Source organism: Ursus americanus, chromosome 23 (assembly GCF_024610735.1).
Source record: "Ursus americanus isolate L20-20 chromosome 23, mUrsAme1.1.p, whole genome shotgun sequence".
In the NCBI taxonomy this organism is placed as follows: Eukaryota; Metazoa; Chordata; class Mammalia; order Carnivora; family Ursidae; genus Ursus; species Ursus americanus.
The window spans coordinates 20845629-20870769 of record NC_142149.1 but is presented as its reverse complement, the minus strand read 5'-3'; the positions used below and the strand labels follow the sequence as shown (position 1 = coordinate 20870769).

Sequence of the window (25141 nt, the reverse complement as noted above, 5' to 3'; positions counted from 1 at the left end):
CATGGTTCCATCTCACACCTTGTGCTTCACACACAAATCCATCCGTCAGCTTGTCTGAGAATGCTGAGGTAGGATGGGCCCAGATTTGGGATCCTATTTCTCTGCCATTTCCCAGCTAGAAGAATATGGGTAAGTTAACCCTCCGAGCCTCAGTAAAATGGGATTAAACATACATAACCTACCTCACATTGCACTTAGCACGTAAGAGCCTCTCAATAAGAGTTGGTTTCTCCACTTCTTTACGTGCTAAACTCCTTTTCATTCTTGAAGACCCAACCCGAACGTTACCTCCTTGGTTATCATGGCCCTCATTCCCTCCAAATGGATAAAGTTTACATTCCCTGTTTCTACCTTTTCCTGCCAGTCCCACATGGCACTCACAAAGCTCTGTTAGAACGCTGTTGCACTGATCTGGTTTCCTGGCTCACATGAACAAAGCATCCAGCCAGAAAACCCTTGTTGCATGAAGCAAGGTGGCAATCTCTGGGTTGGGAGGCTTTCACCTCCCAGTCCTGTCCTGGTTCCAAGCCCTCAGCCTGTTGGATAGCTTGAGAGTTCAGGACAGGAGGCAGAGGATGAAAGAACAGAGGTGAGCAGACGGAATCGGGGGGAGGTGGCGGGGTGAGGGTGCTTTAGCCTTCTGGGGAGGTCACTCTGCCGCCAGAAAGGAGGCAGGGTTTAGAGAAGGTGGCAGTCTGAGGCTTGAAAAATGGTTGGCAGTGCAGGTGGCTGCCCCTCTCCCTTCCCATCGCCTCGAGCTGGGCTTTGCTGTGGGTCCAGCCACCTGGGGAAATTGCATGGGACAGGAGTGAGAGAGAGGAAGGTTTTTCTGTAAAGAGGGAGAGGACGGACAGGTTTGAGACAGGAGGGTCAAGAAGGAATGAGCTGGAGAAAGGTGAGGAAGGAGAGGAGAACTCGGAGCAGGGAGGGTGTGGGAGGGGTGTATGTGTGTGTAGACAGTAGGATGGGGAGGGCTAGAAAGTTGGGAGGGGTGACATTGGAAGGTACTGGGGAGGGAGGGTTCAGACCAAGGGCTGCAAGACCTGGGACCTCCTGAACAGAAAACTCTTGGGGTATGAAGACTCCTCCCCTCCTGGCTCCTGGCTTGGTGGCTGTCCTTCCTCGCCTCTGCTCACCACCCCTCCTACCCTTGCTGGGCTGGCTGCTCTGCTCATCGGTAAAAGTCTAAGTCAGGTTCTTTGTTGAATCTTCCTGCATGAAAGATGAGCTGTGGTAAATACAGCAGAGATATTACCTTCCATGGACTTGGTCCACGGCCAGGTTGAGGGGGGCTGGGGCGGGAGGCTGGAATTGAAGTTTGGTAGTGGGAGGAGAGGCGGGGCTCCTCAACAGCCATTCAAGGCCATTGGGTGGGTCTGTTTGCAGCCCCTCCAGGGCAGCTCCTGCCCCTGGGTCACAGAACTCGGTCTAAACAGAAGAAACAGCTCCCCTTCTAAGGCCCCTTAGGAGAGTGGATTTCCTGAGGCCCCTCCTATACCACTTGGCAAGGCTTGGACTGCCGGCAGGCAGAAGCTAGTGGTAGAATCCCCCCAAGCTCGGGGTGGGATGATGAAGCCATTGTCTATTTCTCTAGAGCTGAGCTGGTAGCTCAGGGCTCCTGGGTTCAGAGACTCTTCCCGACTCCTGCCCATGTTGCACCTGCCTCTCCTTGCCCCTCAGGGAGCCTGAGTGAGACCTCAGAACCTGTCAGGGGGGCCACACAGACTCACCTACAGCCCTGGGCAAGATCTCAACTCTCTCTCTTCCTGGCAGAATGTCACGAGGAAGAAAATCACGTGAGTGGGCCATGTGGGGGACGCGGAATGGCTGAAGAGGTGGTTTGTGAAGGGAAGCCAACGCAGACTATACCGCTGTGGCCAGGGGTGTAGGAGCGAGTGTTCCCTACAACGCAGTCACCACCTGCCAGCTCAGGTCCCCCTCTCTGTTCAGGTCTCCACCTCTGAGGGGGCTGCCCTGAATGCCTTAGAACTAACGGTTATGCCAAGACAGACACTTTATTTTCCATGGGAACTACATAAGCATTCATGGGTAACAGGAGGGGCTCTCTGCCAGACTCCTGAATATGACCTTGAGAACTTATCTAGTGTTCTCTGCTCTCCAGGGATGGGGCAGTGCCTCAGCACAGGCTGGGTGGGCTGCTCTCAGCCAGTTCTGCCAGCCCAGGGCAGTCTCAGTCCAGTTTGGTTTCCTGGGTTGAAATCATAATCCATCAGTCCCGACTTTGGCCGAAGATAATGATAATGAAGTGGTGGCAGGGCCCACGGCTGGGAGGGGGCAGGCACTTGCTTCTTGTAGAGCAAAAGTGGGTTTCTTCTCTGAGCCTCCTCTTCCATCCTCACGGTGTGGTTTTCTTAGGACCCTAGGCCTGGTAGACAAACGATTCTGGCTTCCTGGGAGTCTTGATGGAGGTGCGGGTGGGGGAAAGACCGCCCAGCTTCTCCAAACCTCTTGAGTTGGCTGCCTGTCTGCATTCATGACTCTCTGCTGCCCTCGTGTGGCTGTAAGGCCAGCAGATGCCCTGCTGCGGGGACCGTCTGCGTGTGTCTATGTGTGTGTTTTGGGGAACAGGGGGCACTCAGCAGCACCGGTGCTGAGGCTGAACCACAGAAAGCTGGCCCTTGTGTCTGCTCTGGAGAGCAGGGGGTTTCCCTGCCCCCACCTCCCTCCTGTGGGTTACATAAGCAAACTTAGGGCAGTTGTGACGCCCACTGGAGGACACTTACTTACCAAAAAATTGAGAGAAAAGATGGGGCTGATACTCATTTGCAGTGGTGGGGACTAGACATCAGGAACGTGAGGGCAGCTGGGTGGTCTCTGCCCATGGGGACAAGTTCCCCCTTGCTAAGCTGCCCTGACAACCGTGGCCACATTGGCCTAAAGAATCCAGGGCAGGCAGATCCTGCTTAGTCCTGGGGACAGCTGCCCAAGAAGCCATTATGGAAGTGGGGAAAGGAACAGATATGGAGGGAAAGAGAGTCCGACCGTCCCTCCTTTGGTCGATCCTTGCATATTGTCTCTCCCAGGTCAGCCTTGGGCTAGGGGCCCATGGGTCCTGACCCAGCACCTACTCTTTTCCATGACAGACGGTCGCAGGTCTCTAACTCAGGCTGCTGTGTTGGTAGTGTCCAAGCTGACGGAGTCAGCGGGCTTCAGAGGTTGTTTCCATGCGGCCTCCTCAGATGTGGGTGTGCTTCAGAATCACAGGGAGTGTGTTAAGATGCCAAGGTCTGAGAAGAATAGCCAGTCCTGTCTATTGGCCTCTTTTCCATGGTTGAGGAAACTGAGACCCAGCTGGGTCTGGATGAAGGTCACTGCTGACGGTCATAGGGTTTCCAGGGTTTCAACGTGGTACTGTTCTCCTCCAGTCCAATAGATTGGCTCATTAGTATGGCCACAAGCCCCCCGCTCATGGGTTCCAGCCCTTTTGCGATGTCCGGGAGGGGAAAAGGAAGCTCCCTCCCTCTACATTCTTTCTGTGTCCTGCAGCAGGGCGCCCACCAGGCTGATGACCTGGGAGGCTGGCTGGACTGTGTCGTACTCTGCAAACAGGTGGCACACATTCTCCTGTGACTCTGTTTGGCTCTTGGCCACAAACCCGAAGATCCTGGTAGAGGACACAGCCTGAGTGAGGTGGTGGGGCCCAGAGAGGCTGGGAGGGGTGATCTCAGCTAGTATGGTGCTCTTCCCTGCCCTTTCCCCAGCTCTCGGAGTGTAGGATGGGCCTCCTCTGTCAGACTGGGAGATCCTTGAGTTCAAGACTGAGGTTTCCCTCCTTTTGAATGGGGGCTCCCTGAGGACAGGACCTGTGTATTCCTAATCAGAGTGGAAGCTTCCTGAGGCCAAGGATGTGTCTTGACCATCAGACTGGGGCATCCCCATAGATTAAGGCTCCCAGAGGTTAAAGCTTGTGCCTCCTACATAAGACCAAAGGCTCCCAGGCTCACGTCTCCCCCTTCAGACTGGAGGCTGTCTGAGGACCAGGGCCCGTGCTACCCCCATCAAAACCATGGGCTCTCTTAAGGTCAGGACAGGGCCTCCCTCCTTCCCCAAGTTTCTCCTCTTGTGGGGTCCCAGGTTCTGGCCCAGGGAGATATTTTAGGGTGGTTGACAGGGCACAGGAAGGCCTTACCAGGAGGGCTTGCAGTACTTTTGCCACCTGTGGGAAAGGAAGATGGACAGGAATGAGTACTGAGGTTTCTCTGCATTCCACAGGACTCTGGCTCAGCAGCTGGGGACAACGGCCAGCGGCGACCACACCGCACTGGGTCCCACCCTCCCTCCTCCTGTTGCTCCTGGCCTCTCGAGGCTTTGTCTGTGACCCCAGTCCCAGAGTCAGCAAGGAACCTCAATGGGCAGCTAGGCCCTGGATGGCTTTGTGAGTTTGGCCCAGCCTTGAACTTACTTCCGTTGCTCGGGGTCCATGCCACAGAAGCGGAGGGTGGTGAGGGGGTAATGGCGCCGGAAAAACACCCTGGAAGAGGCAGGGAGAGAAGGAGAGCTGGGGAGAGCCTGTCTCAGTGCCATGTCTTACTTCCATCTCCTCCAGCTCTCCCAAAGTCAGATGCCCTGCTCTCCAAGAAGCCTCCCAATTAGACCCCGTATAGCCTGCCATGACTTTTCCCACTGCTGGGCCCTGGGGCACATGTTTGCACGTCTCTCTTTTCTTTTCTTTTCTTTTCTTTCCTTTTTTTTTTTTTTTTTTAAGATTTTATTTATTCACTTGAGAGAGAGAGTGAGAGAGAGAGCACTTGAGTGGAGAGGCAGAGGGAGAGGGAGAGCAAACTCCCCACTGAGCAGGGAGCCTGGCGCAGGGCTCAATCCCAGGACCCCGAGAGCATGACCTGAGCCGAAGGCAGACGCTTAACTTACGGAGCCACCCAGGTGCCCTGAACTCTCTTTTCCTGGAGTGAATCTGCCTTGTGTCCTGCATATTCATGTTTCCTACACTCTCTCTGCCCCCTGCCCACTGTGTCACTTAACTGCTTGAGGATAGGAATGATGTCTTGCTCATCTCTTATTCCTCCAGCCCAGGACCAGGCTCCTGCTAGACTGTGAAGCCCTGAGCCTGGGCAGGAGTGATTTCATCCACTGTGTTGAAGTGGACAGCCAGAGTCTGGCCTTCTGCAGGTGTTCCATCAATGGATGCAGATTTAACCAGTGCCCGGTGAATATTGGCTAATTCGATCTCCACTGGTCACAGGGAAGGGGGACTTTGGTAGATGGTCATTGGCATGAGGCCCAGAGAAGGCAGAGAACTTGCCTGGAGTCACTCAGCAAGTCACTGACCACGTTGGGTCCAGGATCCTGAATCCTACCTTCATCACTGATCCACGGTCATCTCAGGCATCCCCTCCAGATCCCCCTGCCCCGCCCAGCCGCCCCAGGGCAAGGGAAGTTCCTTACTTCCTCTGGACATCGGTCAGGGTGATCCCTTGCTCAGTGACTTTGAAGTGAACCACCGTGGGTGTGGGGAGGATGTCCCTCTCAAAGGTGGTTGAGATGGCCTTCCGCACGGCCAGGGCTCCACTCAGGGTTTCTACACTCACGGAGGTCAGGTACAGGGCGTGGCAGCCTGTGGGATGGAAATGCCGTGCTTAGGCTTTGCCAGGATCCACCATGTAGGGGCAGGTAGGGTCCCCCAGGCCCTGGCGCCCTCTGCCCTGAGCCGGCGTCAGGGCTCTTCCTTCTTCAGGAATCCAGTGGGGCTCCTCTGAGCCACCAGCCAGGCAGGCAGGAGTGTGTGAGTGACTGCAGTTCGAGGCCAACCCCAGAGGACGTTGGGGGCATCTGTTGCTTTGCATTGCCCTGGCCTCGGGCCCTCTCGGGTGGAGTAAGGGAGGGGCTGCTGCTCTCTGTGTAGGGATGTCCAGGCAAATCTTCCTTCTGTCCAGAAACATGGCTGGCAGTGCTTCCACCTCCACCCACCCCGGGGCCTGGTTCATTGTCAAGAGAAGGTGGAGAAGACAAGAATGGGGAGGGGGCACTCGGACAAGCGCTGATCTGTGCCTGGCCCCTGGCCATGAAGAGAAGCAACCTTTCCCTGGTAGAAACCCCCAAGACTTGGACCCAACACTTCACAGAGGATCCCAGACCCAGAGATCACCTCTAGGGCAGGTCCCTCAGAACCAGAGAGGCCCCGGCACATCCACGTGTGCCCATGTGTGTGCAGGACGGGGTGTAAGCCTCACCAACCTCCTTCTTTCCTGCCACCCCCGTGCCCCCCACCCCCAAGCTTGCAGACTCTCACCTCCAGCTTTATAGGGACGGGGAAGACCATGGGACACCTTGTTAAGGGTGAAGAAACAAAGCTGTAACGGGAACATGTGTGGACCTGTGTGTGCACATGTGTGTGTGGGGGGCTGGGAGGTGCCCTCCGGGGGGGCACAGCCAAGCCAGGAGCCTCCCCCATGTCACTCACCTGCAGATTTCTTCAGGCAGGAGGCCCGGCTGTCTGTAGTGGGGTCTGAGGAGTCTCCGCCTCCCAATTCTGAGCAAAAGCAAAGTAACAGGCCCCAGAGGGGGCGGGGGTGGAGTGAACGGACTCTTCTCATAAAAACACTAATCCCTTTGAACATCTCCCACCTCCGCTCCCACCTTCAGGAAGCAAGCCGTTGAGAAACCTGGTGTGATTACCGTAATTAGACAAACGGGGCCACTTGGGGCTACCCAGATGCCTCACTTGCAAGGCTTTTGATCCCTCCTTTCCCTCCTCACTCCTCCAGCCCCTGGACTGCTGCAGTCACCTGGTCCTCAGAAGCCTCCCACCCTCCTTTCAGAGCCCATCCCAAACCCAGGCCTTTCTTTGCAGAAAGTAAGCAGGCTTTCCCCATCACCACACTGGGGGCTCCCCCTGCCCTGACTCCTCTCCCAGAACCCCTTTGCTGCTCCTCCTGTACACCCGGAGATCATCTACTCCGGCTGGCGGTGCGGCTGGGCTGGGGGCTCTGGATGGGACTTCCTGACCTCAGTTCGCGGTCTGACCTGTGTGCCTTTGGGCAAGTTACTCAGCTCCTTGAGCCCTCCTTTTCCCATCTGTGAAATGGGGATAACACCTATTTGACACAGTCGTGAGGGGGGAGTGAACAAGGGAGTGCCCAATAAAGGGTGGACCTGGAAGAAAAAAACCAACCCTCTCCAAACCGGCTGATTTATTCTCCTTTCATCCTCTCAAAGAAGGCTCCCATTTATCAAACACGTACTCTGTGATAAGAGCCTTGCCTAGACCGGCTCATTTAACCCCCAGCCAGTCCTGAAGCTAAGTATGATGATGGCTGTCCCCATTTCATAGAGGAGGAAACAGAGGCTCAGAGAGGTCGACATTCTCAAATTCTCAAGCCAGGAAGTGGAAATGCTGATGGATGCTAGGCGAAGGACGTTCAACTGTGATACTAATCCATAAATAAGGTGAGACGTGACTACTAGGAGTCTTTCTAGTAAGAACAGTCATGCCCAGTGCCCTGGTGTTGCCTCTTGGGGGCCCAGACCCACCTTTCTGTGGGATGGTGAGTTTGCAGGGCAACGCCAACGCCATGATGGAATGCTGGCACACAAAGGCAGAGAGGCTCCCTGCAAGGAAACAGGCAGCCCTGCATGAGAAGGCTTCCCCCAGACCAGTCTCCCAGCCCAGGAGTGTGGGGCCCACCTAGCAGCCTGCAGGCGGGAGAGGCTCACCAAAGTAGGGCTCCTCGTCTGCTCCTTTGAGATGCACCCCCTTGGCGGAAGACTCGATGAGGAAGTGGCGGATGAGGTCACTGTTGTCGTCACCTGGACAAAGACGGGAGAAAGAGTGCATGTGGATGGGAGTTCCAGAGCCCGGTGTTAGTCGAGCGCTGACCAACTCATTCCCTGACCTGCTTCCTCCCGGTCTATCCAGAGGTTAACTGGTTCATCCCCCTGCTTTGGTGTGGGACTGCTGGGTGGAACCCTATCTTCAAGGCCTCCCACAAAGGAGGTGCCAACATGTTTGCTCCAAGGCTTCTGCGTCCAGTAATTCTCCTCTCAGGAGATCTTTCTCTTGGTCTCAAGAGCACCAGGGATGGTCCTACCGACTACTGAGATCAAATCTTAATCCTTCAGCCTGATATCTCTCCCCCTCTACCCACTCCTTCCCAGGTACTGTTATTCTCTACCAGATGGTCCCTGCTGGAGCTAGGCTAGCCCTGGAGGGCGAACAGTGCCCCTCTGCCTCCTCTCCGCCAGCCCATGGCTTCCTCCTCTCTGTGCTCATTGGCAAGCCTTCCTTGATAACCAACACTGCCCCAGAGGTCACTTTCTTATTGGGACAGAGTGGCATAGTGTAGACAGCATGAAGTTGGGGTTTCCATCTTTGCTTTGGAGGGGGTCATTAACTAACTCTTGCAGCCCCATTTACCTCATCCATTTTTTTTTAAAGATTTTATTTATTTATTCGACAGAGAGAGAGAGAGACAGCCAGCGAGAGAGGGAACACAAGCAGGGGGAGTGGGAGAGGAAGAAGCAGGCTCCCAGTGGAGCAGGGAGCCCGATGCGGGGCTCGATCCCAGGACCCTGGGATCATGCCCTGGGCCGAAGGCAGACGCTTAACAACTGAGCCACCCAGGCGCCCCAACCTCATCCATTTGTTATATGAGAGCTATACTTCTGGGGTTTGGGGAAGGGCTGGAACTTATACCTTGTACTATAATGATCTGTTTCCATCTATCTCCCCAGCGAGGTATCCCAGTGCAGGCTGGGTGCCCAGAGATGTGTGTTGCGTGTGCGAGACCACCGGAAAGCATGCGATAAGCTATCACACGTGTGATAAACTGACACATACACGTGATAAGCTAGGGCACACACATTAGTACTACATTCGGTTCCTTCACAATAAAGCTGGTCTGGACAGAGGGGGGTGCCCAGAGGAGAGCATCCTGGAGAGGGGCTGGGAACTTCCTCCTCTTCCCCCCATGAGAGCAGAGGAGGGGATCTGGGGACTCCAGGAGGCAGAGTCAGCTCAGGCTTGCTGTGGAAGGAGCTCCTTGCGGAGCCTTGGTGCAGGAAGGCAGCTGGGAGAGCGCTGAGGTTGACCCCCCTCCCAGGAGTACTCGAGGGCCTGCGGCAAGGCAGCGGTGGAGCTGGGACTAGAACCTACCACAGCCTCTGTGAGGCCATGAGTGAGGACAGAGACTGGGGCGTACCTGATCGGTTTGGGGCAGGCGTAGGGGCCTCCTGCACCTTCAAGGCAAGGCCAAAGGAGCCTCGGTAGGAGGAACTGTCCCTCACGACGAAAGCCCCTGGCTCCTCCTTCCTCAGCAGCTCGATTGCTGGAAAAATCCTTGGGTCAGAGACAGTTACCCCCCCTCCACCTGAACACCCCTGTCCCTCAGCCCCATATAATCTTCATAGAGCAGACATTACAGAATCACCTTGTGTTCCCAGGAAGTCCTTCCTATTGTCTAATGTCCACTCTTCCTGCTGCAGTCCCTATTTCCTCAGGACATGAGGTTCGCACGACACCCCCCTCCCCTGGATCTACCATTTGCTATTCCTTCCCCTGCCATGACCCAGGGCCCCATCTGCCTGATGCAAGGTGCAAGACCCAGGCTTGACTCCTGGGTCACTCATCCCTTGAAACAGTGCTTCCTTTTACCTTGTTCCCGGGAGATGCTTGGCTTAAACCAGTATTTAGATGTGTCCATCACAAACTTCATGGTGGGCTGCATGTCCCTGGTGGGACCTGGAGACAGAGAGGGGGGACCCTTTAGGCTGGACAGAGGGGAGCTGAGAGACCCTTCCCCTGCCTCTGCCTGGTAGTCCCATTCAACCCACCCTACCCCACCCCAACCCCACTGTATCTCCGACGGCCTACAAGAGGCAAAATCTAACAGAAGAATTCAGGGCTTGGCGCATCTAGGACCTAGGAGTCTCCCCTTGTATCCTTGGTAATGAATCACAAACAGATAAAATCTCAGTTTAATGAAAAACAGTTTCTCAAATCTTGTGTTGTCTGGTGTGGACTGAAAGAAGGGATAAATAAGGGAATGTAAGATGCATTGCATGTTTGGTTTTACCCTCTCTTCCCCCTTAAGAATCCTACAAGTGTCTTGGGGGGCACATTCAGTTTGGAAAAGAAAATGAAAGAAAAGTTTGAGGAAAGGAAGGCAGTGGATCTGGGTAGGTGAGCCTGTGTGGAAGTCAGGGGACAGGATTCCTGACTCTGATTTGGGACAACTGTCTTGCTCCTGGAGCCCAGAGGGGACTGAGTGTACTAAACAGTCTCCGAGGGTTTTTTTGACGTTCCAATAGCCTAGGTAATTAGCATGGATTTTGTTTTGAGAATAGTTTGCAGAATTTGTTTAGACCCCAGGGTATAATTAGTGACATCCTGGGGCATCACCAAACCAGGATGGGAATATCACCGGACTCAGTAAATGTGTTCTTTGCGATGACAAAATGGCCATTTCCCTGGGTCCCTAAGGCAGAGAACAGTGGTTTTCAATTTTGGCATTTTGAAAAGGTGTGTTGTGGCCAGTTGAGAGTAGCTCATTATAAAAAAAAAAATGTACTAAAATCTGCAAATGATTTGCCCCGGGAAAACGATCAGAGCAGACTCAACGACACGCCTGTCATGCCATTTTTCTCTTGCTTACATTGACATGGCTTCCTGAATGGCAGTGTGGGCCAGAGTGGACATCACGCCCCCCAGGAGTCACCCTGATGCTTGTGGCTGAGTGAGGGGGGAGCAGGGACAGTGTCCCTGGGGCTCTGCAGGGGTTCTGCTCTGGAGAGGCGGACCCTGTGGGTGCTAAGCCTGAGCCTCTGTGTTTACTGCTTTGGGTTGTGGCTGGTTTTGTTCTTTTTGGATGCCTGAAGTCACAGAGTACGGGAAGGAGGGTGTTTGCTGCTTTGTGGTTTTTAGCTGTCTGAATTGGAATGCATTGTCTCCGTCGGCTCTGTGTGTGCTCGTCATCCACGGACGTCAGAGGTAGGACTGACTCTCCTTCTCCCTCTCTTGGGTTAGTCATCAAGCCTGCTGTTTTCATATCCCGAGGGTCTCCTGGCTCTGTCCTCTCTCCTCCGCCCTGCCCCGCCCTGGTGCAGGCCCCCGTTACAGCTTGTCTGGACCACTTCATGATGAAAATCAAAACAAAACTGCTCTCCCTGCCCAGGCCGGGCCCTGCAATTCATCTGCCACGCAGCCAGCCGCCGGAGTGATCTATTGAACGCGTAACTCTGACCCCATCACTTTCCTGTTCTAGACTCCCTGCTAGTTCCCCCCACCACCCCCCGCGGCCTAACGGGTAAAATCCATTCTTTAGCTTGGTGTTCAAGACCTTTCCCAATCTCGCCCCAGATTACTCAATTACTTCATCCCACACCCAACACTCCAGTCATTTCTTAAACACGCATGTACTTCTACACCTTCCTGACCGCGGACTTGCTGTTCCTCTGCTGGGAATGCCCCTCCTCTCCTGCTCTGGCTCCAGACATTTGATCCACTCTTCCAGATCCAGCTCACATATCACTTCCTCCAAGGAGCTTTCCCAGTTTTTTACACTAAAAGGATCGCCCCTTCCTTTGTGGTCCTTTAAGACTTAGGACATCTCTTTACTCCTGTGTTTATTCTACTCTATAGTGATCCTTGGTTTTTGTCTCTCTTTCTAAACTGTGTCCACTCTCTTGTCTCTACTCTTTGGCAAAGTGCTTGGCACACAGTAGGTATTCAGCGTGTTGACCTGCTATTGCAGAAACCCACTGATGCTTTGTCTATTTCCCCAAGCCAAACCTCACAACGGTTCAAGAATTGGTTTACAACATACCCTCCGAGGACGTGATGAGAGGGGCATCTGGCAGGGTTTGGCTGTGGCTCTTGGTGGCTGGACAAGAGTTGCTAGAAGAAGTGGCCCCGGGTCGGACAGAGTCCTGGTGTCCTGGGATCTGCTGGGATGGGGGAGACCCTGGTTCTGGGCAGCTGTTGATCAGCACGATGGGTATGTCCACCATGGAGTTGGTGATGGATGGCGGGCAGCTGCTGGCATGCTCCTTGGCCAGTGGCGGGGAGTGAGTTGTTCTGGGCTGGCCCACGTTTGGGGTGGGGTTGCTGGGGACCTGGAAGTCACTGGCTCTTGTACACAGCGACACTTGGCCAAGGCTGTGGAGGCTAGAGGAAGAGCTGGCTGGGCTTTCCAAGGATCTAGAAGATGACTGATGACTGGAGACGCTGGAGTGGAGGAGGGACTGGCTGCTGCAGGGAGCGCACCAGAGAGGCAAGGTGTTAGGGTGTCAGTGGATTCGCAGGAGCCAGAGCCAGGCTCTGGAATCTACTGATCTGGGTGCCCATAGCTCTGGTTAAATAGAGTATTGCATACTCCATCCCCCACAGCCCAGAGCAAAGTGCATGCCCACCTGATCCCCAAGGGATGCTGAAGAAATGTCCCTGCACTACAAAGTCTTTGTCATTTAAAGCAGCTAATGAGCTGATCCCCTGCAGGTCATGTGGGCTTATGCTGGACTGGAGCCCCTCTGCCTTCCCAGTGGGGCAGGTCTGACTGAGCTGTCACACAAGTACCCAATATTCCCAAGAGCCCTGCGCACAGGCTGGACCATGTCCACGGCGGATGCAGAGGGAACTCCCCAGCTGGAGGAAGAGGAGGAGTCCAGCTCTGCATCCAGCCAGACTTCTCTCTGAGCTCAGAGGCCCATGCCAATGGCCATGGCTGTGGAATCCCAGCCTCCTTGCCAAGGACTGCCTTGGCACATCGGCTTTGGAGTCGGTGTGGGGGGCAGAGGTCCTGTGGTTTGGTCCTCCTGGGCAGGATGGGTGTGTGTGTGCAGCTCTGCTGTGAGGCCAGCAAACTGGGCTGGGGGTGGAGGAAGGGACAGGCAGGTTGCCTCCCTCTTGCTAGGTTTTGCTAGCAACAGAGGAAGGAGGCTTTTCTTTCCTAAATGGTTTATCCTAGGCCTCCAAATTTATTTACATCCCTGTGTTTTGAGGTTTAAAAAAAATCCCTTCTTTGAGATGTGTCGTTTGAGTGCTAGAAAGGATACAGGTGAGTCTCATGAACGTAACAGTTCTTTTCCCAAGAGGTAGGCATAAATCAAAATTTTTGATGTTGAGTTATACTCTAAGTGCTTGAGGAAAGCTTGAGACCCAAATGGCTGTGAAGGCATAAAAGAGAATATTCACTGTTTTGTTTTTGGTGTGTATCCTGATTTTGCTCAGATAAAACAGGGTGCCTGTCTATGATTTTAGGGTGTGTGTGTGTGTGTGTGTGTGTTGCAGAGGCAATATCAGAAGCTAGAGTGGGAGCGACCTACCTTCCGAACACGTAGCTGACATCGGATGCTGGGCTGGCTGACAACACAGAGACCCTGCTGCCCCGCTGTGGGGCCAGGCCCCCCAGCCCCTTCTCCAAGCCTGGAGAAGCCGCCAGTGGGGAGCCCAAGCCATGGGGGCCCGAGGCCTTGTTCCCCATGCAGGGGATAGAGATGCTGGGAGAGGGTGGGGGATGAGAAGAGGGAGCCCCAGAGGAGGGTGGGGGGCGCTGGTGGCCCCTGCCTTGGCTCCCAGAGAAGATGAGGCTCTCGCTGCTGCTTCGAGTTTCTCGGGGGATGTCTCTGGAAAGGAGGAGGCCACCACTGCGCGGGGAGCCAAAGGGCGGGGTGACAGATGGACTGGAGCAGCACTGGGGGCCATCGTGACACCTTGATCTGGTGGAGGTCACCTCGATGTACTTTATGTCTGGGGAGAGAGCAGAGCACTGGTGAAATCCAGGAGGCTGGACTCACAGAATAGGAATGCTGGAAGAGTCCTCAAGACCGTCTGGTCTCCCCTCCTTTAGAAGGATGAGGAAATCAAGGCTCAGAGAGAAGTTTGCTGGATTACGATTAGTACCCAGCTCCACCTTCTAAGCACAGTTCCAAAGTCCCCCTCCTTGTGATTTCTTCCTTTGGTGGGGAGATGCGGTGTAATGAACATGGCCTTGGAGTCTGACAGACCTGGGATTCAGATCTGGCTCTGCCACTTACTGTCAGAGCACTTGGCCAAACGACGTCACCAACTCGAGCCTCAGGTTCCACACCTGTGGAAAGGGGTGACTATAGCCAGTCTCTTGGTGTTACAGTAAGGATGAAATGAGATGAATGTAGGCGGCATAACACTGCTCCTGGCACATGGTAAATACTTTAAGAGAAGTTTTGCCACTTTCCCGCCAAGAGGCCTGTATGAATGTCCCCTTCCCCAGGTTGAAATGACCGCCTAAAGAGGGTGCCAGTCACATTTTCTGATGCCTTCATTGCTCAGGGCAGGTGAAGGCTGTTTCTACATCTGTGCCTACACTCAAAGCAGGGGTTCTCATGCTTGGGTGCACACTAGAATCACCCGACGAGCTTTTAAAAGTCCTAATGCCCAGGCTACACCTTCTGCCAAATAGATCAGACTCTCCGGTGCGGACCCAGACCTCAGGCTGTTTTAGTTCTCCAGCTGATTCCAATGGGCACCAAGCCACAGCACTGTGGCCCCCCGCCTAGCAGCGGCATGTCATCTGGGGGCTGGTCAGATGTGCAGAATCTCAGTTTCCACCGCAGGCCTGCGGAAGCAGAATCTGCATTTTAGCAAGACTCCCTGGAATCTGAGCGCACTTTAGAGTTTGAGAACTCTGTTTCAGAGTAGGAGCTCCCAGAGGCCAGGGTTTGCTACGTTATCAAGCTGTGGACCTCCCAGGCCATGCTTTTAGCTGGTACACAGTTGTTGGTTACTAAACACGCCCCAGGGTGGTGACTCACTCCAATGCTCTTTCTGTTCCCCAGTGGGGGCACCTCTTGTTCTGAGAACTCGCGCCTCCCTGGAGTGGGGTACCCTGTGGTTTTCCCCATGGTGAGTATGGATACCCCTCCTCCTGATCTGGGGGAGGGGAACTGTCCTTGGTGCTGTTCCAGCAAAGGTGGTGGAAGGTGGGGGCTACCTAGCTGCTCCCTCCTGGAGGCCTGTTGAGTCCTGCCTCCGGCTTCCCAGGATGGAAACTGGGGCAAAGTCAGCGGGAAACTGCACTTTCAGCTCCTGTCTGCCAGCCTCCCACCCCCTTGGGCTTTGGCATATGCACCAACTCCCGCCCACTCTATGGAATCCCTGCCTGCCCCAGCCCGCTCCCGGGTAGGACCTCAGAGTCTGCTCGGGGTTACTGCCTCTGTCTGAGCCTGCTTGGGCTGGGGTGGGGGTGGAGGATTACATCAGACGGGGGGCTGCTGGCAGGCTGACCTGGGCCTGCTGTTCCAAGGGGTGTAGGAACAAGCCTGGCTTTGCTGTCAGACAAACCTGGGTGTGAGTCCTGGTTTTGCCACTTTCCCGCCAAGAGGCCTCAGCTAACTTTCCTAACCACTATGAGCCTCAGTTTCCTTATCTGCAAAGTGGGGATCTAAAACCAACCTCCCGAGGTTGTGGTAAGGATAAAAGACACTGATGAATGGTGCCTGGAGCCTGGCCCATGGTGAGCTTCGGAGAGCTTCTGCCTGCCCGCCTGCTTTTTGAGGTCAGTATTGCCCAGATGGCTGACACTGTCCAGCTAAGGTGGGAGTCCCACTGCTGAAAGCAAGAGAAGACTATTTGGCACAACGTGTTGTGGGTTCTGAAAGAGTAGAGGTCTTGGAATGGGGTGGATTCTTTTGGAAGTTTGGCCAGCACTTCTATTTTTATAGGACTTTATAGTGTTTATACCCATAATCCTCTTGGCTCTTATGCCCAATGCCAGCGGGCATTGCTTTTACAGAGGAGGAAACTGAGGCTCCGAGAAATGTGGCAATGGAGTTGGCCTTTATTGCAGAATTTTTAATAAAGGCTGGCATTTACTGAGTGCTGTGTGCCAGCACTGTTGCAAACATGTTCCCTATATTAGCTCATTTAACCCTCACAACAACTCTATTGAAGTAGAAAATATTACGAATTCCGCATAAGAGATGAGAAATCAAGGCTCGGAAAGGTTAAGTGATATATCCAAAGCCACACAGCCAGGGAGGGGAGGAATCTGACTCCCGCTCCTGTGCCGTGTTTGGAGGGCCTCTTCCAGGACGAGGGACTCCTCAGGACCCTTTCCCAAGGCCTTGCTTTGTGAAAAGGTGCTTGGCTGCTTTGGGGGAGGGTGTCTCGGTGAAGCTCCGGGCTTCCGCTCACTGGGTCATCCAAACAGCCGACCAAAGGCCTTGCTCAGGGCACTGAGCAAGCAGAGCAGAGTGGGAAGGGAGGAAGGAAGGAGTCCTGGAGCTGTGAGTCACCTGCCCTGAGGTGCATGTGGCTAGGGAAGGTGGAGGCCCCCCACACCCTCACCTGGGTGCAGCCACTGTTTACAGACCCTTGGGGCAAGTCTGAGCAGTGCTGGGTGGATGCAGGCGCCAGCACCAGGCCGGGCTGGTGGAAGGGGGCACGTGGGCGGGGGGCAGAGATACAGTTATTAAACACCCTTCACTTGGGGTTGGCAAACAGCCTTGCCTGGCAGAAATGACTGGAAAATGAAATGTGGGTGCCTGTTCCAAAGATGGGGGGGGGGTGGCGGAGATGGATATGGTGCTTGCTTGGAATAGCCATGCTCCCTGTGGGATGGGAGCCCCCCAGGGTAAGTCTGAAGGAAGGTCAGCAAGAGGCAGGGACAGGGAAGCTGGGGGAGGTTTGGGAGCAATGTGGGAGGTGGAGCCCCGAAGAGGAGCCTGTAGGCTGCCTCCAAACAGATTTGTTCTTCGAAGCTCTGGAGGGCAGGAAACTAGCTCCAGAGAAGAGAGAGAGAAAGGCAAGAACGCAGACTTTGGAGGCCGGAAGCCCAGGCTTTGAGGCCTGACCTACAAGCCACTGGCGGTGTGACCCTGGGTCATTACTTCTCCCTGAGCCTCGCTTTCTCATCTGTAAAATGAGGCTACCACGTTTCCTTCGCAGGGTAGATGTCGAGATCGTGCACTACGAAATCTATCTACATATATTTAGGGGAGGGAGAAACACGGGATAGCCGATGCTTCACTTTTAATTTTGCCAAGTGAGGACAAAGAGAAACAGTGAACGTCTGCTAGCACCACAACGACAGAACATCTTCCCTTTGACACCCCAAGAGAAGGAAGGATGAGAGGCAAAGGGAGGGCGTCCCACACGTTTGGATACATTTGGTCCCGTGAAAACTCACCACGGTGCCCAGAACTAGCTACGTAGCCACGGGCCGGCAAGCTCTCTGTCACCGGTAGTGGTGGTCTGAGGGGAGGGAGGGTTTTGGGAGGTTGAGATGCACGGGACAGGTGCCACCCATCACAGTGACACACTATTCGCGATCAGAGTGACCGCAGGGAAGGAGTTTCTAACAGGGAGCTGACGATGCCGGCTGTCTCAGGAGGTAGTAAATTCTCATTACCACCAGTCACGCAATGGTTAGAGGAGAGGATTGTCTTATTCCATCAGAAGACGCTAGGGCAGAATGAAGGGGCTTCATCAGGACTCTCTGACCACTGTTGGCTGCCTGCTTGTCCCCCGAACCCCTCTGCTACCCAGAGTCAGATGGACACATACCCACGGTGGCAGGTTGTGTCCAGGGCATTTGAGAACACAGACTACTGACCACTGCCCCTTACAGAAAGGGGATGTTGTCAACATCCCCACCCCATACATGTGGACGCTCCACAGAGACTGGTCTTGCCCCAGCGGGCCTTGAGTGTGTGGAACCCATGCCTTGGGGCATGAACATTAAAGCCCTGGGCTTGCTCCTGCCAATGGTAATTAGACCCAAGCCACCCTCCCTGCAGAGACATGCCTGTGACTGGCCTCAAGAGGCAGGAAGATCTTGGGGGGGTAGAGGTGGTTCTTTTAACAGCCCTGGCAGGCAATGCTCGATGGGAGGAGCAGAAGGTAGGTTGCAGACTGGGAACTGGGACGCCAAAGGACCTGGGTGCTGGGCTCACTTCCACCCCAGACCCATAGCCTACCCTGGGGCGGGTCCTAAATGCAACCGCAGTGTTTAATTAAAACAGCTACCATTTATAATGACTAACAACATGTCAGGATTTCTGATAAACACCCAAGTGTTATTTCTCTTAAACCCTGCAACCCCTTTGAGATAAGAACTCATCTCTATATTACAGATGAAGAATACGAGACAAAGGAGTGAAGTCACTAGCTGGTGTAAGGTTTGCCCACCTCCAGTGATTAGGCTAGACTGGCCCTTACTGAAGTCCCTCAGCCTCAGTTTTTTCATCTGTAAAATGGTCATAGGATAGTTCATGGGGCTAGATTGGGAGGATTAAATGTTCTCCTGTAAGGTGCTCAGCACAGAGCCTGGGTATTATAAGTGCTCAATGAGTAGAAATTCTCATGGACCCTATTTCTAATCTCAATTGTACCCCTTAACCCGTTGCTGATCCTTTAAACCCCTGGAGACCTCGGTCTTCCAGCCTGTGTAAGGGGGAGGCTCCTCCTTGACCCTCATCCTCAGCAAATACTTGAAACCTTTTGTCTGGGAAATTGACACCAGATGTAGTGATTTCTAGATTCCCTTGGATGCAGTGATATATTGAACTTGGCTTGTACCAGCTTGCAAGAGCTGATTGTTAAATTTTAAGGATTTTTGTCCAGCTGATTTCTAAACTCGGACATTATTTAAAAATTCAATTACATAAACCTACAATGAAATAACCTACAATAAAAACAGAAGTAATAAATTCAGTTCATCATATCCCAATTATTTAACTGGATTTTGCTATTATCCAGACTCTTTTTTTTTTTTTTTAAGTTTTATTTGTTTAGGGGCGCCTGGCTGGCTCAGTTGGTTGAATGTCCAACTCTTGCTTCCACTCAGGTCATGATCTCAGGGTCGTGAGACTGAGCCACTCTCAGGATGGAATCTGCTTGAGATTCTCTCCCTCTGCCCCTTCCCCTGCTTGTATGCTGCACACCCTCTCTTAAATAAATAAATAAATAAATAAATAAATAAATAAATAAATAAATAAATAAATAAAATCCTTAAAAAAAGTTTTATTTATTTAAGTAATCTCTTAAACCCAGCATGGGGCTCAAACTCATGATCCTGAGGTCACGAGTCGCTTGCCAGCCAGGTGCCCCACTATTATCTCTAGTCTTAGGTTATTTTTATCTATTGTATTGGTATGGTGGAAATATACATAGACTGTAATGGCCATCTATAGGTATTTCCAGTGCTACATTCAGTGACATCGTGTTGGTAGCTGGAGATTGGCCATGGTGGGAGAATCTATACTGTGAAATTTGGCAGACGTTTCCAATCAGGGCTTTCTGCCACCCCATCATGGAGCTAGTTGCTAAACATTTATCAGCACACCACTGCTTACGCACAGCAGGGTCCCGCCCTAAATAGACTGAATTCTGTGTCTTTTCAACCCCACTACTTCTAGCTTGGGCCTCCCCGGAGACAGACTCCCCTAAACAGGGACAGGGGCCCAGATAGCAATCCTATAAAAGTTTCAGGGGACCCAGGTTAGTAAGAGATATACTACAGAACAGTGAGGTTCAGGGACTCCGCATTTCTGGAGCTCTTATTTACATGCATGGCATTGTATGAAATTTTTATATCTATATTAACTTATTTAAAGGCTCTGAAAAATCACATAAAACAGGTATCCATCACTTCCGAACTCAGTAACAAAATAGAATTGGATAGTGAGGGAAACTTGTATATATTTCTTTTATATAGGAAAGAAAACAGAGAGATTAAGTAACTTGTTTAGGGCTGCACAGCACCTCCCAACAGGACATTGTCCCCTGCTCCTCGGATTTGATAGAAAAGTCCTTCTTCCTCATGAGGTCTGGTCCCCAAGCACCCCCTCCTGGCACTGGGCCCCAGGTCCTTACCCAAGGCTTCAGGCTCATCTTTCTTTTTCCTTGAGGTAGTGCTCTGGGTGGGCTCCGCCCAGGGGCTACCAGCTCTTGGGGGGAGCAGCTGGAAGGTGGGGTCCAGTTCCAGAATCATCTGGTTGAGGCTCTCCAGTGAGAAGTCAATGTAGGAGTCGAGGTCCTCCAGGGTCCCTGAGGTCTGCTCACTGGGGGACTGCAGGAGGCAGCTGGCTTTGGCTCCAGCCTGTGGGCCCTGCTGGAGCCTAATGGGGGGCCCCCTGTAGGGTGTGGGGGCCATCAGGGCTTGGGCTCCCCAGCCTTCTGTGGTGTAGTAAGGACACTGGGGTGGCAGGCTGGGGCTGGGTGCTGGGTGCAGGGCCCTCCTGGGTTCTTCGCAGGGAGTCAAGCCGACTGCATGGCCTCCTGCCAGCAAGGGGCCGGACATCACTTGCGACATGGTGGGGTCAGTGAACGTCGGTTTACCTCTAGCCTCAAACCAGCCTCACTTACACCCCAGAGATGTCGCTTGCTGACCAGGAGCTCCCAGGACCTGAAAAAGGCCAGGTTTGGGAACTGAGTAACTTTGGTAGTTGAAGCCCCTCCCACTCCTCCCCCCAAGCAAAGGCATATTTATTCATTCATGAAAAGCATGGATACTGGAGCCAGACTGCCTGGGTTTGCATCCCGGCTCTATGACTTACTAGCTGTACAATGTTGGACAAGTTAATTAACTTCTCTGAGCCTCAGTTTTCCTTAACTATAAAATGTGTTAAGATTTGTAACATGCTTAGAACGGTGCATGGCACACAATAAGCATTATGCAGGGGATTGTCAAAAATCACTTCAATAGAGTTTACTGAATCTCTGCTATGTCACAGACTTCTTTATTAAATAAATACCAGTTAATATTTATTGAGTCAATACTATGCATATATATTACACATAGTCTTTTAAACTCCTCCTAACAACCCTATGAGGTAGATACTGTTATTTTCTATTTTATGATGTGTGAATGGAGGGACAGAGAGGTCAGTAACTTGCCCAAGCATCATACTGTGTCATACAAGTGTCAGAGCAGGATTGGACCTCGGGCTGCCCGATGTCAGGAACCCTGCATTTAGCTGCTACTGTGTGTGGGCCAGTTAGTGAAACAGACAAGTAAGCAGGTGAGCAATTATAAACAGCGTTACCATGGAGAGGCAAAACAGAGGAGACTCTGTAGGCACTGGTGCAGAGGTCAGGGAGGACTTCCTGGAGGAAGGGCCTTGGATTCCTAACTCCCTATACTATTTGGAGTACAAATGCAGAGGGATCATTGAGGTCCAGGGAGGGCGTATGATTTGCTTGAGGTCGCACAGTAAGTTAATGAGCAAAGTCAGGCTCCCTGGTCCCCCATGGCTCCTGTAGGCTCTGTTGCCAGACCTCTCCTTGGCTGGGGCCTGGAGGGGCGGTGCATCCCAGGCACGGGGAAGAGAGTCTATAAATGGCAGTGGAAGGGAATAGGCCTCCAAGCTCCTTCCTCGGGGCAGCTGGGGACACGGAGCTGCGGCTCTTTCCTCACATGCTCCAAGTGGCCCAAGTTTCTTGGGGCAGGATCTCAGTGCATCCTGCAGGGTTTTTGGCTGGGCCCCACAGAGGAGGCTGGGGTTACTGACTTTGCAGAGCACATTGGGGGCCTGGGTTATCACTCAGGACCAGAACCTAGGATGCCTGCTTACTGATTGGAAACTGCTCTTGTGCTACCCTTTCCTCCATGGGCCTCAGTTGTCCCATCTGTATGATGGGACTATTATAATAACAGAGCTTAAAGTTTACTCCTTTCATTTTCTCGGTGGTTCTTTGAGGAGGGTACTCTTACTGGGGGGGCTGGAGAGGTTCAGGGATTTGCCTAAGGTCACAGACCCTGCAGAAGCCACTGGCAGAACTGCATTTTGAACGCAGGGACTTTGAACCTGGGCGTTCCTGGCTCCACAGTCCCAAACTCTTTTTTTTTTTTTTTTAAGATTTTATTTATTTATTTGACAGAGATAGAGACAGCCAGCGAGAGAGGGAACACAAGCAGGGGGAGTGGGAGAGGAAGAAGCAGGCTCATAGCAGAGGAGCCTGATGTGGGGCTCGATCCCATAACGCCGGGATCACGCCCTGAGCCGAAGGCAGACGCTTAACCGCTGTGCCACCCAGGCGCCCCTGCAGTCCCAAACTCTTAACCTTATGTCACTGCTTCATAGATTTAAGACCCTTTTCACGCCTGCCCCTTCTGGGATTCTGGAACCCAGTGGGACGGGCCTGGGATTGAGCAAAAGGCAGGCAGCCCCTCAAGCTCTTGTTCAAACTCTTCTCACTTTGAATACTCCCTGAATCCCCAGCATACCCCCCAGGGCCGGGGCTAGGTCTCACTCCTTTACTCCTGGACCAACTCACCAGCCCACTTCTCTAGCTCTTTCTTTCCCTCTCTAAGGTGGAGGGGAGGGTCCCTGGGGCTCCAGACTCTGGGTGTGTGTCTGTGTATGCGCGTGTACTTGCCCGTAAACATGGGAGGGCTCGGACCAGCTCTGCCCTATGCATAGGTCCCTCCCATACCTTCCCCCTTCAGATTTGGACTCAAATATCTTTCTTTGTTCCCAAGGGCTCCGGAGGCAGGGGGATCCCGAAACCTTGGCAAATCCCCATTTCCACTTCGCTGACTTAATTTCTCCCTCCTGTCATGAGCCCAGGTCAGCAAAGGGAGAAGATAACAGAAGGTGAAGCCTGAGCTTCCTCAAAAGCAGTCTGCCTCAATAGCTACCCCCACAACCCCGTCCTTGACCAGAGGCTTCTGATTGTTTCATCCCCTCCACCCAGATCCAGTGAAGCAGAATTTGGCCATGGCCCCCACCCCTGGCTTCCTGGCAGCCTCTGGAGTGCCCAGCACAGGGGGGCGCTCAGGGCCAGGCTTTGTGCTCTGCACTGGGAGGCAGGAGGCCTGGGTCCTCGTCCATTCCCTTCCAAAGTCTCTGCGACCTCTGGCAAGCCTCGTCCCCACTCCCCCTGCCCCTCCTCCGGACCTTGGTTCTCTTATCTGTACACGGAGGGGTACAGATTTCATTCTCTTAAAGTGCTGAACTCCGGGGTCTGTGATCCTGGGACCACCTCTCTCATCTACAGCCTCCTCCCATTTCCCTCTGCTTTTACTTCCAGCCCCCAGGACAGGTGGAGAAGCTGAGGACAAAGCGTTAAATGAGTCAGGCTGGTGAAGGTGCTGAATCTCCCTCTCTCCTTAGAGAATAAAGGCACATACCTGGTGTCCAGGGCAGGCTGACGGCTGTGTTCACTCCTGGCTCCTCGGACCAAGACTGCTCAAAGTCCAGGTGAGACGTAAGGGGAGGTGCAGTTCACCTCCAGACCTGCCTTAAGAGCAGGTGGCCCTCCCTCCCTCCCTCCCTCTTCCCCTCCAGGCGCTACACGTGGCTGATAGCCTGCAGGCCCCACCCCTCCTGCGTCGTGATGAGCTCAGGTGGGGCTGGCACGGGCACGGGCCTGGCGGTTGCTGGGGCTGTGCGTGCATGTGTGTGTGTGTGTGTGCGCGCACGTGTGCATGCGTGGGCGTGTTTTCCAAGCTTCTTGCTTGCCTGCCCCCTCACCCCTCCTAACTGCCTCTTGTTGTGGGGGGGAGAGGGGTCCATGTACCATGTGGTCAGTGGAGCTGTTAGAGACAAACTCTGCCCTAGGGACAGGGTCTTGTTAGGACTAAGGTGTGCTGTGGGCATTCCTCCCACCGTGTGCCAGCCAGGAGAAGGACCACGGGCTGGCAGAACTAGCAGAAAGTGAAGGCCTTGGCCTAGGAAGGCAGCATGCCAGTGGGCAGGAGACCCTTCCCATACCCGCCCCCTCCAGACTGTCTGGGGTAGACACAGGGTAGGGGCCCACTGGAACTAAGACTGGGCATAGGTCTTACATTTTCTTGTTCTTTCTTCTTCGCCTGGGAATGGGGCTTCCGGCTCACTGGGAGGAGGCTCGGAGGGTCTGGAGGACTTTCAGAAGGGCTTGGAGCCACACTTCGCTTCACTCACTCACAGGCTATCCTTCGGCATGGTCTGGTCTGTGCCGCAGGGTGAGAGTTCCACGCAGGGGTGACGGCAGAAAGACCAGAAGTCTAAGCGTCCCCTCTCCCTGGCCCCAACTCCCTTCTTGTTCTGTGCCGGGGTCCCAGAGCTTTGTGAGGGGCCATCCAGTCACAGTGGGGGAGGGCACTGGTGGCAGAGCTGAGCCAGGTCTGGGCAGATTGGTCTGGGCGAAGTCTCTAGCTCAGGGACTCATGGTGATCCCAGCAGTGGCTAATCTCAGAGATGGGCAGGTGGGCTGCTTGGTGACCCCAATATGCTCAATGGAAATGCTTTTGGCCTTAAAATTTTTTTTTAAAAGATTTTATTGATTGATTGATTGATTGATTTAAGAGAGAGAGAGTGTATGAGGGGGAGGGAGAAGAGGGAAAGAATCCCAAGCAGACTCCACCCTGAGCCAACCCGATGGTGGGGGGGCTTGATCTTACAACCCTGAGATCAGGACCTGAGCCGAAACCAGGAGTCAGATGCTTAGCCATCTGAGCCACCCAGGCGCCCCAGCCTTAAAGTTTTTGTTGCCCTGTGGCTTTGTGGAGGCATGGTGAACCAGGATCATGGGAGGCCAGGGAGCAAAGTTGGGCAAAGTTACAAAAAGGTGCTCCCTCCTGATGGTCGCATTAAAAGTCATCTCTGGATATCTGTGCACCCCAGCTGGTACACGGCTCGGGGAGCAGTTGTGTCTTTGACTGAAGAAAGTGAGGTGGATGCAAGCTGCGAGCGACAAGCCAGGGTGCATGGCACAGAGTGGCCTCCCCCTGCTGCTCAGGTGGGGGTGCGGAGTGGGCGGGGCAGTGAAGACGGACAGCTGCTGAGTGCGTCTGCCGTGGTCTGCCGTGGCAGGGGCAGGTCACAGGCAGGTGATTGCCTTGGGTCTGGCGTTAACCCTGGCTCCCTCCCTGGGGGCTGGCTCAGAGGACAGCCTTTGTGGCAGTTCTTCGGGATCGGGAGGCCCCCAGCTTATGACCCTGTGCCTGAGGTCATCGTCTTTCTTGGAAGGTGTGGCTTTTTTGGTTTACATTTGTCCGCTTCCTACACCTTAAGCCAGTCCTAGGAACACTGATTCCAGCCTCAGCGGCCTTACGGACCCTGCCTACCCCTCCCCATGCCGCCGTGCCTCTCTCCCACTCTCTCTCTGCTCCTCTCCTTCCCCTGCATTCCCCTGGACATGAGTCTCCCCAAGCGGTGGGACAGAACTTCTTGCTGCGTCTATGGATGTGATTGTGTGATTTTTCTT

General features: G+C 53.7%; 1 protein-coding gene across 1 annotated transcript; it reads right to left on the bottom strand.

Moving 5' to 3' along the window:
- Positions 1 to 1996: 1996 nt before the first annotated feature.
- Positions 1997 to 23153, bottom strand: TNS4 (tensin 4). Its single transcript, XM_045781669.2, has 13 exons — positions 23085 to 23153; positions 19826 to 20357; positions 13297 to 13720; positions 11799 to 12223; positions 9629 to 9715; positions 9177 to 9302; positions 7693 to 7785; positions 7510 to 7587; positions 6440 to 6508; positions 5425 to 5593; positions 4424 to 4492; positions 4151 to 4177; positions 1997 to 3625 (listed from the first exon to the last, which is right to left on the bottom strand). The coding sequence occupies exons 2-13, from the start codon at positions 20262 to 20264 to the stop codon at positions 3484 to 3486; spliced, it is 2148 nt and encodes a 715-aa protein (XP_045637625.2). The 5' UTR covers positions 20265 to 20357; positions 23085 to 23153; the 3' UTR covers positions 1997 to 3483.
- Positions 23154 to 25141: the final 1988 nt, after the last annotated feature.

Excerpts from the sequence above, each read along its gene's own strand:
- TNS4 (XM_045781669.2), bottom strand. The coding sequence starts at position 20,264 with ATGTCGCAAGTGATGTCCGGCCCCTTGCTGGCAGGAGGCCATGCAGTC. Across the intron at positions 4,493-5,424 it reads CTGACCGATGTCCAGAGGAA|GGTGTTTTTCCGGCGCCATT; the intron begins GTAAGGAACTTC and ends TGCCTCTTCCAG. Across the intron at positions 3,626-4,150 it reads AAGTACTGCAAGCCCTCCTG|GATCTTCGGGTTTGTGGCCA; the intron begins GTAAGGCCTTCC and ends GTCCTCTACCAG.